Below are 17,528 nucleotides of genomic sequence, written 5' to 3'. Positions count from 1 at the left end.
AAAGCAATAGCCTATTGCATATTCATGTATCTCACACATGAGTCAAGCATTCCTTTCACACTAGGGTATTTCTGCTTAATTTTAGCTTCCTCCCCCCATCTTGTAAACCAGTCTTCTTGGTTCCTCAAAGTCTGAGCTTTCCCGATAAGGAAGCAATAACTGTTCTCTTGGAATTTTGGTGTCTGTTTGCTGATATCTCTATCCAGATAGGATAATGCGAAGGATTTCTTGATTATCTTTTTCATTCTTTGAGCTAGTTACAAAAAGTATTTTACATAGTTTCTATTTTAATATTATGCTATAGTCTAAGAACTTTTCACACTATTTAAAAGAGATTAATAGAGCACTACTTAAAGGAGATTAATACAGCATAACTTTCCAACATAACACATATTCATTTTAATATTTGCAAAGAGTCAATATTATAATATGTATCTATAACAATATATTACCTAAAAAATCTCAAAATTAGCAAAATCTCAAATTAGCAAACCAAAACCACTACACAAAATTAATATTTCTACCCAATTTCCAATTAAACCACCACATAGCCCTGCACTCTAAAGAACTTCTAATATGTGTACTTGGAACAGAATTGTTCTTCTATAACATCATAAATGAAAACTCATTATATACATGAAAATTTGAGAGAGTGAGACCAGCTTACCACATATAAGACACATACTGCATAATTACAAATCAAAAGCCAATCTGGGATTTTGACAGACAGCATTTAACTGCATACAACTATATCAAAACAAGACCAATTACAAAATAACCAGGTTGTCCTTAAAGAGTTAAGAATCTTACTACTGCCAACAGGCTCTGAAGTTATTTTCCATTAAAATCCTTAGTTGCAGACTTAGATCAGATCTTTCCCCTGCTGTGGGAGGCAAAATATATGCAGATAACCAAGATGGCCAAAATCCATATGTGAAGTATAAAGAATAGATTTATTCCATCATCACGCTGGCAAAACTTTAGACATAAACACTGCTAAGCTTGTTCTATCTTAGCAAGGGCAAAAACTGCATGCAACAGGCCTGTGCCCTGCTTTAATGCAACATCAGGCCTGGCACAGGCACACCGCTTCACAGGGCTGTGATTTTACAATCTCTAAGTTTCTTTATCCCTCTTCCCCCACTTCCCACCCACCACAAGTAGGCTTAAGCACATGGGGGAAATGCACTTAAGTCTTTAACATCCTGTTATTTCTTTGAGTGAATTCCATTTCTCTTAGCTGAGAGAAAACAACCTAAAGCAAACACAAATACCTAAAATTTCCACACTGAATAATTTTAGGATCTCTCAGGGACAAGGTTGGTCTTTGAGGGAAAACAATTCCAGAAACAACTTTGTCGTCAGCAATCCATTTTTAACCTTGTCCTCCCAACACTTGCCCCATAGTGAAACACTTTTAATGTTGAATAGCAAATTAATAGCAATACCAAACCCAGCATACCCTGTACAGGTGTATCTGATTGCAATCTTAGAAAGCTTTTTCTAATATTTCTATAGAATTAGCCTTCCTTTCATTAACATCACTAAAATTACTTTCAAAGGAATCACTTACTGCTTTTCTGGACTGCTATTTTGTAAACAAACCCAGCAGAGGTACAACAGCCATAAAGAGCAACATTCAAGAAAATGTTTGCATACTGCACATCTGAAGTTCTCGCCGCAGCTCCCCTCCTCTGCTCCCCAAGCACTGCGCGGGCAGAGGGCGAGAGCGTGTCCCGAGCGTGGAGCGGCGGCACTCGGCCTCGCCCCGAACTCCAACTCCCAGCAGGCAGCGGGGCGCGCGCCCCCGGAAACGGACGGAGCCGTTTGTCCCGAGGCAGTTCCGGCGGTGGGCCGGGGATCGTGCCGGGCCGGCGGGGCGGTGAGTGGGAGCGGCTGCTCTTCCTCCGGGCGCAGCGCGGGGAGCGCGGCGCGGCCGCAGCTGCAGCTGCTCGGGGGGATGTGGCACCGCTCCCTGCAGTGGGCTGTCCCCAGCCGGGGAGCCAGCCTGCGGCGGAGCTCGTGAAGCGATAATGTCAGGCCCGAGAGGCCACTCGCGCGCAGCTCGATGCCCGTGGGAAAGGCAGTGCCTCACCGCTTTATTTAGAACAGCCCGAGAGGCCTTTTCGGTTGCAGTGTCTATTTTGTACGTAAAAAGCGGGAGTTGGCCACTGCGTTCAAGCGGGAGGTGTGTTACCCTGCCCGAGTATGGAAAAATAGCAAGAAAAGCATAATTTTGGCCATGTACAAGACTCATGAAATTCTCTATCCACATTGAAACAATTAGATGTCGTAATTTTTAAGATTTCCCTAAAACCTCCTTCCCTAGAAGTGCTTCCTACCCCACTGGCTGAGTACTTTTTAAAATTTAGGTAATCCATCTTTAGTTTCGCTACTTTGGAACGATGCTGGTGCAACAGATTGCTTCTGTGACCTACATAAAAATTTGGACCTAAAGCATGAGGTTTGATTCTCTAGTTTTAAGCATTCATCTCGTTACAGGCTGGTCTTGCATAACTCAGCAAAGTCGTGTACAGTGTTTTGTAATTTGTCAGATGGTGATAGAAACATTAAGTACTGCAGTATATAAGAAAGTTTTAGTTTCTTGAACTCCAGTAACAATAAAATTCTTCTTTATATTGAACTGGAAGTTCTTATAGGCTAATTCTAGAGATATGGAAAATTTTCCTCTCCTTGTATGTGAAGTTCTTTTCACTTATTTTTGATTAACAAAAGTGCTGAAGTGACTGTATGGTTACTTTTCTTAGAAATAAAATCTGATTAAAATTTTTAAGGTTCAGCATAGCATCTGGATCTGTCCAGGTATTGTTATTTTATTCTAAATTTTAGTGATGAAAAATATTGAAAGCAAGACTGACTTGTTGGAAACGGAACTTCCATTAATCCTTTTTGTTCTTTTAGGACAAAGCTATATGGAGACTAGTTTATAATAGATGGATTTGCTGGTAGAAGAAAGGCATCACATAGGCAACAGTTTTGATGAAAAAATTAAGAGATATTTCGTGGAATGTCTGTGGATTGTACTACGTCACTTCTGTCTTCTGTTGCAAGTCTTTTTAACATTGCTGTTAATATGCCAATAGATTCATAGATACTTTTGGATTCGCTAAGGATTTATATCATCTGAAGGGTGTGAGTGTGGGGGGGAAAGGCCATCCTAAGAACTTCATGTGCCTCCTTTTCATGTTGTGTCAGCATTCCTTAATTCTCTGGCCAACATTTAATTTTCTGCACTGGAAGACAAGAAAAAAACAGCAGTATCTTCATGTATTACTGTGATTAATACTCTAATTAATACTTTCCTAATCTCACTTTGTCATGTAGCTGGTCTTTCTGGTGTCTTAAAAAAGAAATGTGTTTGGATTTATGAATATCATTCATAGGAATGTCTCTGTTTTAAAAAGTAATTTCTCTTAGGACAATGATTGAAAGAAGACTAAGAGATTGGCAGGTAATACTGAAATGGCTTCATAACCCCCAGCACTTCATTTTAGAGTCCCATACAGAATGTGAAGGATGTCATTCACCTATCAGTTGATGCCTTAAGCTTCGACATGACTTAAAATGAACAATCAATTTTAAAAAACCAAAATCCCACAAAACCAAAACAGCCCCCAAAAAACCCAACTGAATAAAACACCCCAAAAACAAAGACACAGAAGAAACCCCATCAGATCCTCCCACATCCACTTGGAAATATGTTCTTAGCCCAAAGATTGCTGAACACGGTCTAGAACTTTAAAAGCTCATGCATTATGCATGCATTAAATACAATTGGAGCTAGCTACTGCATAACCAAATAAGCCATATTTTGTGCATGGATTAAAAATGGCATAATGTTAAACTTGACGGTTTTTATTGTCCTCTGAGGAATTCAGTTGAGATAGGAACATTTACAGTAATACATGACTCAGTCATTCCAGTGAATCTGTCATTACTTTAGCCATCATTTTATATGATGTTTTGTCGTTCATTCTAGTCTCACAGTTTAAATTGTAGATGGAGAAGCATTTGAATTTTGTCTTTCCTAGTTAAGCCATGCCTGTTTCAGCTGATGAAACTGTGGGGAACCTGGCTGTGAGAGATACAGTCCTTACTCCAGCTGGAATTGAAGGATTACAAGGTTTGTACCAGATGCTATTTATTGAAATTGCAGACTTTGCTCAGTGGCTTCCTTAGCTTCTTTCTAAAAATGTTTCACAAAATGAAGATCAAAATCTGGGTTAAATTTTGAAAGGTACGGTGACTCATTCTGTGTTCAAGTAGGTCGTTGTAAAGAGAAGTTGCTGTGAGATGCTAAAAACTGGAAAACTCATCAAACTATAATGTTCCTCCTTCCAGAAGGAATGAGAATGCTTTTTTGCAGAACTGAGGACAAGGTCAGATCCATTTAAGAAAATGGGAGCCAAAAGTACTGTGCAATTCTTATATATTACTCAACTGCTATTAGAATGAGACTGCTGGGCTTAGTCTTGTATTTGAGTTCGTTTTCACAACTGTGAGTTAATTCTTTCAAGCTTCAAGAGCGTATGTTCACTTTGAAACATTAGAAAACATCTCAATGGTAATGTTCATCCTATCTTTTAATTATGTTTGACCATTCCTAGTTGCTTGCTAAATTGTTATATTTGCATTGCCTGGTAAGTAATCAGTTTGCTGCATCATTTGAACTATGGTTTTTTTTAGTCTCTTAGAGAAAGGAAAAAGGAAGTGGTTAACCTGCCCATAAGTCTGAGGAAATTATTCAGTAGACTGAAACAAGTGTAAAATACATTTTACTTGAAAATTTTTGTTAATTTTTTTTCAGAATTTCAAAGTGATTTAGACTTTGAGTTATGTTGTTATTGAATGTATTGAAGGTAATTTAAAATTGCCTTGGTTTGGGTAGAATCATCATCTACACAGAATGTAAAAGCTCGACAAGTCATATCAAGAATCAGTCGAGAGGAACTGGAAGACAGATTTCTTCGTCTACGTGATGACCATATCCTACTCAAACAGTATGCCAATAAGCAAGAGGAGAAAATTAAAAGGTATGGGGTTTAATATTTTTATTTTAACTCACAGTACCTTTTTGTCTCTTTAAAGCATCATCAACAAATTTAAAATCACGCTGATTTCTCTCAGAGCACTTTTTAATACAGTACCAAAAATCACCCACTGGACATGATTTTTGTATTGATTTCTACAATCTGTTGTCTCTGAGTATGTGAGATGGTTTTTTTCTATGCCTGTTAGATCTCCCTGTACAGAGGTACACTGCTGTTTACTACATCAGAGATGATACCTTGGATTCCCAGCTGTGCTGGTGGAGTGTTCTGGGAATTGGAGAGCAGGCTGTAGAAGCCTAATGGTTCTTCAGGCTTTTCATTCTAGAATCAGAATGGTCTATCCAGAGAGATTCTGCCCCTTTTTTGTCCCAGTCTGTCTTTCAAGAAGTTGAATAGCATTTAGCTTTTTATTGGTGAATTAGCACTAAAATGTCTTTATAATCATCACTTCTTTATTCAGTAGATAGCTGTGTTATGGTTTGGGCCTGGCAAAGCCAAAGCCCCCATGAGTATACCTCCTCCCTGAGGTCTGCTGTGAGATGTGACCAGGAAATAAGCAAAGCAGGCTCCAACTTAAACAGAAAGAAAAGTTTATTAACTAAACTACACACACAATTACTAAACTACACACACAAAAAAAAGAAAACACAAGGAGAATGAAAACTACACGGAAACACTTCCCCCTCCTCCTCCAGATCCCCAGTACAATTCATTTCCCAAAATTATCCACACTCGGTCTGGCACCACCCTTTAGAAAATCAAATCTTCAGCTCATGAAGAGTAGACGGAGTCCTTCCTTGTACCATGGACTTCTTGTCACATTAGCACCGCCCGGAGTCCTGCTATCTCGTGACATCTCCTTTCCATGCCAAGGTGCTCTCACCACCAAGCATGGGATGAGGCAGAGGCCTGCTTTCAGGGTGGACCGTTTTAAGGATGCCTCGTCTCGTTCCAAGCAGAGCACAGTTTCACCTCTGGGACCTTTGTCCCCCCCATTTCTTCTATACCCCCTGGGGCCGAGGGGTCTCAACACCAAACTCTCCTGGCTCCGAGCCTCCGCTTCCCCCTGCAATGCAGCCTCTGTATCACCAGGAAACAGTCCATGGCTACACAAAAGAGTCCAGCAAAACTGCCACTCCATCTTCCTCCATTCCTTCAACATCTCTCTTTCTCTCTGCCAGACTCCCTTACTGGCCTATTTCTTCCTTCATCTTCCACTCTTATCCCTTTCCTAGGAAAGGTAATGTTCCGTGAAGATCTCACTATCCACAAGGGTTAAAAGCTCTCCCAGGTGGCTGGGCTGCTCGCTGCCCCCCCCTTCTCCTCTCAGCCGTGCTGCCAGCACATGATATCAAGTTTCAAAGTAACAGCACAGGCTGCATTCTCTCCATCTCCAAAAAGGGGGGGGGGAATAAACAGGTCGCTCGATGCTCCCCCACCCTTCCACCGAATCCGGGTCTACCGTAGATGGGCCACGTGGCTTTCCCCTCCCCCAGCCCAGCCAGCAACTGGGCCAGGGGAGGAAGACCCAATTCCTTCACGCCGGAAATCCCAAGAGGGCTCTGAAGGACAAGAGCCCTGCTTTTAACTCCTTGGGTTTGTAGTCTCAAGAGGCGGATACAATACCCCACTGGTCAAACCAGGTGCTCATCTTAAAATCCGACCACCCATTGGTGACTACAGCAAAAACAACATATCCCAGATGTCCCATTTCCGGTCAAACCACGACAAGCTGTCACACTATGTCACAGTACAAGCTGGCTTGTACTGGGCAGTTAATTTGGCTATAGATAAGAAGCCCTGCCGGCTCCATAAACCTGGCCCCTGGGTTGACTGACAGGAACCTCAGCCAATACATTCCATCCTAAGCTGCAGATGTCTCACTGGTCCAGGAGCTTGGGCGGTGTCAAAGATCAGACCAATGAGCTCTCCAGACTGGGTTTTTCAAACCCCTTTATAAAGAGGGGCTTGAGGAATAAACACGCTCTTTTGCTACATCGACGTCAGGATGTGTGTTGTCCCTGTCTCCAGCCACTGACACCATGAAACATGTGCATATTAAACGTAATAGATAACTTCAGGGAAGAAGTCCCAAATAGCATGGGGAGCACAGTACCCAGTTTACCCACAAATATACAAGCAACTTTAGGCTGATTATTAAACTCAGTATGCTAGGATTTGTGTGCTAATCTTTGCCAGGACTTAGTGTGGTGGCAAACTGATCTGGACTGTGAAGAGCTGTTTGTAGCATTACGATATTGCAGAAAGGCTGAATGCTGTGACTCTGTGTTTGCATTGTGCTAATTGTTAACAAAGCCTTTCTGCATCTAAGCCAGTTTCTGGTGAGGAGCTATCGCCAGCCGGGGGCTATGTACAAATCACAGACAGGACAGGACTGCTGGGAACGTGTCTTGAGCTGTTTTATTTTCCAGTATCAGTCTCATTACATGGTTATGACAATGGGAAGATGCCATCAGCTCACATCCCAGGCAGCAGACCAAGAACTTAGTGTTACAACATACTTTAAAACTTTTTTGACCAATGACACTAAGCAAAAGCATATTGACAGTAGTTCCATCCAACCACTATAAGCACATGTAGCTTTGGTTAAAACAATGCTTGCTTATTTCAAATCCAATACCTGCTTGTAAGCCTTAAAGCACAATGCACAGACCACCATTATTAAGCTTAGAACTTCCAAATATCTTGCTAGATACACTTTTCTGCAACTTAGGGAGTTATTCTAGACAAGCGTTAATACACAGACCATTGTTCTATTCGTCCTTTTCTACTTCTTACATAATTTTTCTGTTGACCAAACTTACGGTGACTGCTTAGCTCTAATCATAGTTCTGCTGTCTCTGATGCCTGCTTTTTGCAGCTTTCCCAAAACCCTCTGATTTTATGGATTCCCACAAGGAGCTAATGAATTCATCAAAGGGTAGTTGAAAATAGTGCCTATTTCATACTTTAAAATACAAAACATTATTTTATTTTGACTCAGTATTCAGTGAGCCACTGTCCAGTTGACCAGCATTACATAAGTTCCATCTTTTCTGTCAGGTTGTTGTCAAATACAAGATTGTAGATGAAATTAATTGTTTCATTATTTCAAATGGCAGTTCCTATGTTTCTGTGCACAGGAAATACCACTCATGATCCACTTACACCAGGTGGGTGTACTTAGTCCACTTAGGTAAAAATACAATGTAAAGGTGTCCTTCCTTCACTAACCTTAAATGATTAGCCTTAGGAAACTGTTATTCGTCAGTGCTATAATGCAGGTTGCTGCTCACTGGTATCAGTTATCTTCAAGGAGTTTGTCCCAGGCAACAATAGTTATATCAAAACTTGAAATTTATTATCAAGGTCCTATGCTGACGTCTCCACAGTGGTTATGTTCCTTTCAACGGAATACTTTTTATGCTAACTTTTCACATTATTTTTCTTTTTTGTGAATTGTTTTCCCCAGAATGACCACCAAGTTAATACGGCTCGTTAATGATAAAAGAAAATGTGACCAGGCTGGCTCTGGACCCAAGCGGCTGGGTCAGGCTCTGGAGCTGGAAGAAATGATTGAGCATTTGCGAGAAAAAGTCTGTGAGCTTGAGAAACAAAATGAGAGCCTCCGCAACAAACTCATTTCAACTAAACAGCAGCTCCAGATTCAAGGCCATAGGCCTTGTCCGTACAGCTCCGTTCAATCTCGTGTGAACACTGGTCTCAAAAAAGAGAGTGAGACTGCTGGCATGCCAGAGCACACCAAGAAGGGTATAATTTATTAAAACAGCTGGCTCTTTCATTGCACTTGAAACCATGATTCTGAATTTCAAAACATTTTTAGTGCAGATCAGAAAATATGCAGAGCAATTATTGAAAAATAAAATGCCTGGAAAAAATGAGGATAGTTTAGCTGTCTCTAAGGTGTTAAGAGACAAGAAAACTCTACAAATAATAATTAGAGCTTCCTGTATCTGCTTTTTGTTTGGCTGATTTAAAAATACCATGGAAAGCTAATCAGGTATGGATGTTCTGGAGATACTTGCTTTCTTTGAGTGCAGTCATGTAAGAAGTACCTTGAGTTGAACAAAAGTAAACAAAAAAAACCAAACTTCTAAGCGTATACACACACCTGCGCATCTATATCTGTATATCTATATCTATATCGCAATTACCAGTACCTTGAAAAAACACGTAAAGATCAAAATTCTAAATAGGTCAAGTTAATGCAGCATAGTAGGTAAGTTTTTCAGGCATTTTGGGAAACTGCTGGCATCATTGTACCTTAAACCTAAGTTATGCAGTTCTGAGGACTGAGGAATGGCTGCCTTAATGCTGTCTTTGAAATGAAATGTATTTGGTCCCACCACAAAACTTGGATAATTTCTTCTTGCTAAGAGTAGGAGAAAAATGTGGAGAAACCATTGCATTTGCTCCTAAAGTAATAACTCTTCCTTAATTAATTTCTCACTTCTTTTCTTTACCATCGGCTTAGGATGCTTCTAAACAACACAATGAAATTATCTGCACTGCTACTAAAATACAGTCCTAACAATTGCATGTCTGGGTGAATGTCTCTTGCGATTTTGCAGAGAAAATGATGAGAAAAAGTGATTATAAGTTCATGTTCCTGTCTAATAATACTGATATTTATTTTCTTTGAAGACACGATCTCTGTTCTCTTTGAAAGTAAAGTCTTCTCAAAATCTTTCAGGACATGTTTTTAACAGTTTGCTTTAACACTGTTTGGCATCACTCATCCTTCAGATTTTACAGCAGCTTATGTTGTGCATATTATGATTATTTCTATGTGATTTTGTTGTAAAAATACTTCTTTTGACATCTATATAGAAGTTGCAATTATTTGTGCTGTATTAAGATAGCACAACAGCTCTTGTTAAGAGCTTTCTCATTCAACAAGTCAAAAATTTATCTTTGCTTTTGTATTCAGGAATGAGATTTCAAGGTTTAGAAGTGAGATCACCTGATCTTGTGCTTCCTAAATATGGACAGAGTCTGCTCGAGGATTCAAGAGCTGAAATCAGAAATTTGTATGATTTTCATATTACTTCTTTTTTTGTCATTATAGCTCTTAGAACTTAAGGTTTTCTTGAAAAAAAAAAGTATATATTCTAAGAAGTTTTCAGTTCAGAAAATAAAACAGTTGGTTCTGACAATAATAACACTGGTAACAATGCAGAATGTTAAGGAAAACAGGAAATGAAGTATTTAGAATGCAAAATGTAGGTACATAAGAATTTGGCTACAAGTTAAAACTGGTCTCCAGTGGTGAGGCTTTGTTTGCTAGGATGCAATGCCTGCCTTGTTTGTTATGGGTCAAAGCTGACAAAAGAAGAAAGAACCCTAGCTGCAAAATCTTTACCGACATAAGTCCTAAAATGTGCACCACCATGCAAGTGGTAACTATGTGAATGTGTTTCACTGATGCATTTAAGTTTCATTCCTAGAGGCAGACAGATTTTATGGATAAGCACAAAAAGCACAGTATTGGGATAGTTATGTAAAATTATTCTGATTCATTTTTGCATTTTGAAGTGTGGTTTGTAATTCATCTACACGTTTCAATTGAAATTGAAGTTTAGGAAACCCTTGCAGCATCCTTGATGTAGAGATAGCATGAGAAATAGAGAGGTGTTATATAGAAAAGGTAGTTAGCATTTAATTTAAAGATATTGAGGTCTGATTAGAATATTTTTCTTCTCTGAATTATGTTTAGAACCTGGTTTTTCTAAAAGCTGTTAGTTTATTTTCACAGTGATTTACTCAAATCAGATTATCGATTACCTTCTCTGGCAATGCTAAATTTACAATTAATGGGCAAGCTAAGTTTAGAAATACATGGATTAATGTGCAATCGTTTATTTTGTGCTTGAAATTTTATAAATGCAGTGATTAACTGGAATAATAAACAATTGTATGGAACTATTCCTATAAATTACTTTTTCATGCATTCATTGGATAAATTCCACTGTTCAAAACCCATATTTTGATTTTGTTTTCTTTTTTGCTTTTTTTGGGGTTTAGATTTTTCCATTTCAGAATAAAAGCTTAAAAATTGCTTTCAGTGCTCCATCCATTGAAGATCTAATTTTTTGATAGCTAGTAATGGTGTTTTGCTTTTGAGAAACCATTGGTGCTAATGGATGAGAAGGAGGATACTTCTAATACAGAGTATAAGAAACCATGAACAGCGTCTTAGGGAGGTTCTGCTAAGCATTATTCAGTCCACAGAAATATTTATTTTGAGAGTTTGTGTTGCACTTTAATAGAAATTTAAACTCATTAGCCTCTCTTGTAATGTGTGTTAATAAGAAATACAGATTTTGCTGAACACTTAAAAGTTTGGCTTACTTGAGTATTCTTTTTTTTTTTTCCTTGAAAAAATCTATAACTGGTTTTAGAATGTAGGATGCTTGTACTTGCAGGGAGACTGTCATTGAGTCCCAAAAGAACCAAATTGAGGAACTAGACCGTGCCAGAGAGATTCTTGGGAATCAACTAAGAAGGAAAGAAAAGGAAATTGAAGAATCCACCCTACGGCTGAAAGAGCAGGGTACAGCAAGCCAAAGGTGTTGTGAAAAATTAAGAGTTATATCATAGTGTTTGTAGGTAGCTGTGGAAGTTACTTCTTACTAATTTTTGTCCGATTGGTGAAACCAAGCCATAAAATGTTTTGCCAAATAGCATGGATAATTCTAAGCAAGGAAATAGTTACAATGATAAGTTATGATATTCTTTCATAAATAAACAAAAAAGTTCATAATTACCATTTTGGAGAATTCTTTTCCAGCTGATACAGGTTCAGTTGAAGTTCAAGTCATGAAATTTTAATCACCTATTTTTCCTTCACTTTAATTCTTATCAAATTTTAGGTGTGGGTTCATAGTGGACAATTTAATGTTCACTAGTACTCAGTAATTTGGAGTCTACAAATAGTAGAAAAATTCTGCTCTGCTGTTGCAGAAAATGTTGAGATAAATGAAAGTCTCTAACACTGTTTTAGTATTAGAGAGCAACATTACTTTATTCACATACTCAAGTGTTTTCCAGATGTCGAAGCTTTGTAGCCCCCCTCACTCACTCCAGCATGGCATTGTGACAATTTGTCCTGTGTGTCTAAAATAAACAAATATTGGAAGAGAAATTGCCTTTTCAGATATTGAAAATCTATTCTGATTTTATCATAATTTATATTAATAAAAATCCCTGGTTTCTCCTCTCATATTTGCAGAAATAATGGGGTTTAGTTGCACTGTTTGAAGTAAGGAAAAAAACTTAAGTAAATATTTTTTAAATTTTTGAATGATTTTGAACATCCTTTCTAATAAACAGTACAGGCTCAAATTAATCTTAGAATTGTAAGAATATCTGCATAGATATTAAATTATTTTCATGTAATTAAAACACACTGGCAGCTTGTTTGAATACCAGACTTAAGATGTTATAGTCTAAATTGCTAGCTCTCATTTTCTTTGCAGTGTTTGATAGGTGGAAACTTCACAAAATGGTGTTCTACTGGCACCAAATATTTTGGATGGCGGGAGAGAGGGAAAACAATCTCTTTAGGCATAGGATTGTTTTCTTTTTCTGTCATATACAGTTTTATACAATAAACAAAGATGTATATGTATTGATTGAAGTTGCTGTGTCATCAAACAGTAAAATGTGTATTTACCTAAACTCTCTAGTGTGAATTATAGAAGAACAAATTAATTTGGCTATTATACACTACATCTTCTTCGAAGTATGTGTTTATGATGCATTTGTTTTTAATTTTGAAGGCTAAACATTCAGGACAATGTGGAAATGATCAAGGTCCGTAAACAGCTGGCTGAGAAAAGCAATGCTCTTTCAGCAATGGAAGGAAAGTTTCTCCAGCTTGAAGAGGTAATTGCAATGTGATGAGTAACATTTCTATGCTCTTATCACATAAGCATGCTAAACAGAAGACAAATTATACACAGTTCTTGATTCTAAGTCAATACAATTCCTGTTTTAAACTTCCCAGTCCCTTCCCAGGTGTGGCAATACCTCTCTTCCCCTTCCCCCTCGCCCCCTGCTGGGTTGTCAATCAGTCTTAAACATTCCAGCAAGGCACTCAGTGTGGTTGGTTAAGTTCAAAGGATGCAATTCAGGCCTGGGGTCTTTGGCCTGTCTATGTGTCCCTCTGAGACCCTCCTCCTCCCACGTGGTTGGTGCTCACCAGTCCCTTCCCCTCCCCCTGTCCCTAGGCTTAAATTGAGCCCCGACCATGTGCTCGGGATTCTGTTGGAGCTGTTACCTAAGATTCAGATGTCTATGACCATGGAATAAAACTCTGGATATAAACCCTCCAGCAGAATCCGTCTCCTTTTCCTCTTTAAGTGAAGCCCTTCCACCTGAGCTACAAGCCTAGGTTTGTTTCAGTGCCCGGCTGCAACACCCAGCCAGCCAAAGGTGTCTCTGAGGTGAAACACCACAGTTGCCACCTTTAGCCCAGCAGCAGGGGTCAGATGAGCCCAGGCACAATCTACTTGATAATATTGGGATCATAATCTAATAAACCACATCCTAGATTTGTCTCAAATTATTCCAGATGGAGTAGGGATTTTTAGTCTTAATCTTTTTTTCAGCAAGGTCCAGCAGGTCTTAGTGATTTCATCTGCAAAGTCATACCAAGCCGATTATGAAGAATGAACTGAGTTGTCTGGCTGTGGAAAGAGATCCATGATCATTTAAAGAGAGGACTTTGACTTAGATGTACTGATTTATCAAAAAAGACTACCAAGCACCCTCCACTTTATTACTCTTTGCTGAAGTTTGGGCAGTTTGGCTCTTCTGTTAGGATTTAACCTCTGCTCATATGTTCTTGGAAATTATTTTAGAGGGCCACTTTAAGTAATAATTTTCCTTATAAAAAGAGCAATTTTATGAAAATATCTCTGTAAGTTTTAATTATACCGCTTTTTTTCTGCTTTTTTCCTCTATGTATATGGAAAACTGCATATGCATACAAAGGTATTATGATAATACCTTGGAAATGGGAGACTTCCTGTAAGGAGGAATCCTACCTGCAATAGAGCTTTATTATGTATCCAGCCTTAAGAAGTGGAAGCACTGAGTATCCTTAAAAACACCTGTGTGCTTATTGTTAGCATGCTAAATAACACTTGTGCCATTAGATTTTTCTTTGATTCCTTTTTTTGGCCATGTTTTCCTGTTTCTGCATTTTATTTTGCTGTGCCTCCTTCCCCTCTTCAGTGTAACTCCTGTATCTTCTCTGCCAAACTGAGAAAAGGTTTAACATGGCATTTTGTCTTCTTTCTCTTTAAGAAAGCTAAAATAGAGAGAGTTTACTCTAGAATTTAAATTCTCTCTGTTTATAACTATAAATAACTACTTATAAAAATAGCTATAAAAATAACTATTTCTTTTTGTTAGACTGACTGCTAATATTGCGTATTCTTTGTGATTTTTGTCTTCCTGGAAGTGAATACAAAAAGCTGAAGATCAAGTTGGTGACTGATTTTTCATAGGTTTTTTGTTAATTTCCAGTCTGTTCAGACCGCATATGAATGTAAACAATTTTTACAGGATTAACATTTAGCTTCTCCATTTAACTACTTTGTAGGAATGCTGTATGGAAAAAAATGAAGCTAACTTCTTTCTGTCTAAAAGCATTAAACATTAACTATATTCACATATGTGTTTGGCATAAATTACCATCCAGTTATTTTATGAAACAGGAAATTGGGTTTTCAACTATTTTGTTCTCAAATCGTAATTTGAATGTGATTTACATGTGAATTTTTAATGAATGAGGCCTAATTACAGGATTGTAGGCAGTATAATATTAACTAATATTCTGGAATAGAGGCTCTATTGGCATCCTCCATTTAATTTTAAAGTTGGTTAAATGTGCCATCAAAGTAAATGAAAATATGATATAAATCAGAAGTCCCTTATTAAAGTTCTTCTAGCTGGGAAATAGAGCTGAATGCATGAGGGTTGCAAAAGAATCATATATCTACAATTGTGTGTATATGTGTATCTACAAGTATAAAGATTTGTATGTGTGTGTATATATGTATATGTAAATATAAGGGTTAAGAGAGCTGTGGCAAGCTCTGTGATTAACATATATGTGGATGACATTGATTTCTGCTTGCTGCGGCAGTGGTTTTTGGTTAGCATGTACAACCACTGTAAGCTCTGCAAAATCTTTTAATTGCTTTACAGATTTATTTCTTTGTCATTTTCATCATGAGGAAACCGAGGGTTTGATAATTCATGAGGGCAACCAGGTCACCTTCTGTGGGCCGTGGGAAGTGAAAGTTACTTTTAGTTACTTAGTTCAAGAACGTGTCTTGCTGATCACATTGAGAACATCTACTCAATAGCACCTTGAGAGCCCCGTGTTGAAATACACAGTGTGGGAACATTCTACAAGGTCTGATTTTGATATTCCTTCCTTCCTTTTCACAGAACCTAAAGAACTTGAAGACCAACCATGATGCTTTATTAGCAAAAGGTGATGAACTGAATGTTCAGCTTAAAGAGGAGCGGTTAAAGTGCTTTCATCTTCAAAAAGAATTGCAGACAGTAACTATTTCAAACAGAAGGACAGAAGAGGTGAGATTGTGTTCAGGAGATCTTGAATCTACTTGAAGTACATACAGATAAGGGAAGAGTTAATGATGAGATACCTTTTAATTGTGAAAATGTGAATAGATGTTTCAAATACATTTAGAAGACTGACATGGTGATATATATATATACTACTGATATATATACTTTTATCCCATTAAAGAGAAAAAGACAGTGGCTGCTGCTGCTTTGCATTTGGTAGAAAATCAACCACACTTGATCCCTGTGCCGCATAGTCGCTGCACCAGTGTTTGGACAATAGTTGAGGTTAAGGTATAAGATTCCATGTCAATTCTGATAGAGAACAAGTGGTTTGTTAACTGAAAGAAAATGATACTTAATTTATTGGTAATATTTTTTTAGTATTCTTTCAACCTGATTAGTATTCTTTCAACTGATTTGAACTGCTAAATCAGATATAACACTATAGTGTACTGATTTAATTCCAGTATACTATAGTGTTATATCTGATTTAGCAGTTCAAATCAGTTACTTCTGTTTCTGTGTCTAGAGGCTCTCTATGGATGTCATCCACACTTAGGGCTAAAAATCAAGTGGTTTATTTCTCATTCTCTTCAATGCATGAGGAGTAAGAGTCTGCAGTCTTACTTGTTTTTCTGTTACATTTTGTACTAAATTTAGTTTCACCACCTGGTTTACCTATTTTAAATGTATTTGCATGAACCAGGTTTACCAAGAAGTAACTCAAAGATAGTTCCTCCAAACCTTTAAACTGTTGTAATGCATGAAGGTATCTTCTTGCTATCTCATAGCTTTCAAGTTATGTCTTGCTTTAGTGAATGTTTTGAAAGCAAGAATGTGTTGTTTAACATGTCAGTAATACACTTAGACGTTTAGATTTTTATATTATTTTGCATGTATACCCTGAGATTGGCTCTTTTGATTAGAGCAGGATGCTAATACTGCCAAGGTTGTGGTTTTCATCACCAAATGGGCAATTCATTTTAATTGGACTTGATGATCCTTGTATCCCTTCCAACGCAGAATATTCTGTGATGCTGATTTTGTATAAAAAGAACAAATAATAGCTTGACAATGCCTACAAATAATTAACTATCTGTCTTCACACATTCATTGTAATCTGCTTTTGTGCTGTGCATCAAAAAAAACTTCCTTCTTCATTTTAGTTACAGGAAAGAATAAATGATCTAGAAAATGAGAACAAACTGTTGAAGGAAAACTATGATAAGCTGCATAACAGGTAAGTTATGGATTCTGTATATAAAAAATTAGGTTCCTGTCCTGTTGAGTAGGACTTCATACACTAAGTGCTGGAATATGGCTATTGAGTGTTTGTGCACACATGTAAATATGTTTGTGCTCCAGTTTATCATATCAGTAAGTGTATATGGAAACATTCATGGTACTGTGCCTGTATTTCATCTGCCCTGTTTAAATGGACCAACTTGTTCTAATACTCTTGAAACAATAGGACACTACTTTTAAAAACGAAATTAAAAATAAGTAGGAGTTACTTTATTTTGAACATAAATGAAAGAATTTTTAGTTGAACTTCTCATTATTTTCTTTAAAGTTATTGTTGAAAGAAGGATACTTCTAGGTAGAGATATTAATTTGGATTTATTTTGGGTTTTGGGATTGTTTCTTGGGGTTTTTTTTTAACAAAGAGGTGTTTGAATTTTTGTCAGTGGGATAAAAGTTCTTCCAGCACTTCACAGTGAACCTGTGTAAAGTCTGATATTTAGCTTTTCCACTAATTACTTTTGAGGTGTGGTTTGTTTCTTTTTTAATATCTATCATTTCATAACTACTGATACAGAAATAAGT

The 17,528-nt window shown here is 37.7% G+C and overlaps 1 protein-coding gene across 7 annotated transcripts in view; it reads left to right on the top strand.

The window, feature by feature from the left end:
- The first annotated feature begins 1,830 nt into the window (after positions 1-1,830).
- Positions 1,831-17,528, top strand: part of RPGRIP1L (RPGRIP1 like) — a 42,944-nt gene continuing 27,246 nt past the window's right edge. The window contains exons 1-10 of one of the 7 annotated variants that reach the window (XM_059482885.1): positions 1,833-1,882; positions 2,388-2,464; positions 4,053-4,144; positions 4,910-5,054; positions 8,545-8,843; positions 10,024-10,123; positions 11,519-11,662; positions 12,875-12,980; positions 15,558-15,704; positions 16,868-16,941. In XM_059482885.1, the coding sequence (XP_059338868.1) occupies positions 4,060-4,144; positions 4,910-5,054; positions 8,545-8,843; positions 10,024-10,123; positions 11,519-11,662; positions 12,875-12,980; positions 15,558-15,704; positions 16,868-16,941 (1,100 nt within the window). In that variant the 5' untranslated portion in view covers positions 1,833-1,882; positions 2,388-2,464; positions 4,053-4,059. The other 6 variants (XM_059482884.1, XR_009419484.1, XM_059482886.1 and 3 more) reach the window with 6 other exon arrangements.

The sequence above is a fragment of the Ammospiza nelsoni genome, chromosome 15 (genome assembly GCF_027579445.1).
Source record: "Ammospiza nelsoni isolate bAmmNel1 chromosome 15, bAmmNel1.pri, whole genome shotgun sequence".
Lineage (NCBI taxonomy): Eukaryota > Metazoa > Chordata > Aves > Passeriformes > Passerellidae > Ammospiza > Ammospiza nelsoni.
This window is presented reverse-complemented; position numbering and strand designations above follow the sequence as displayed.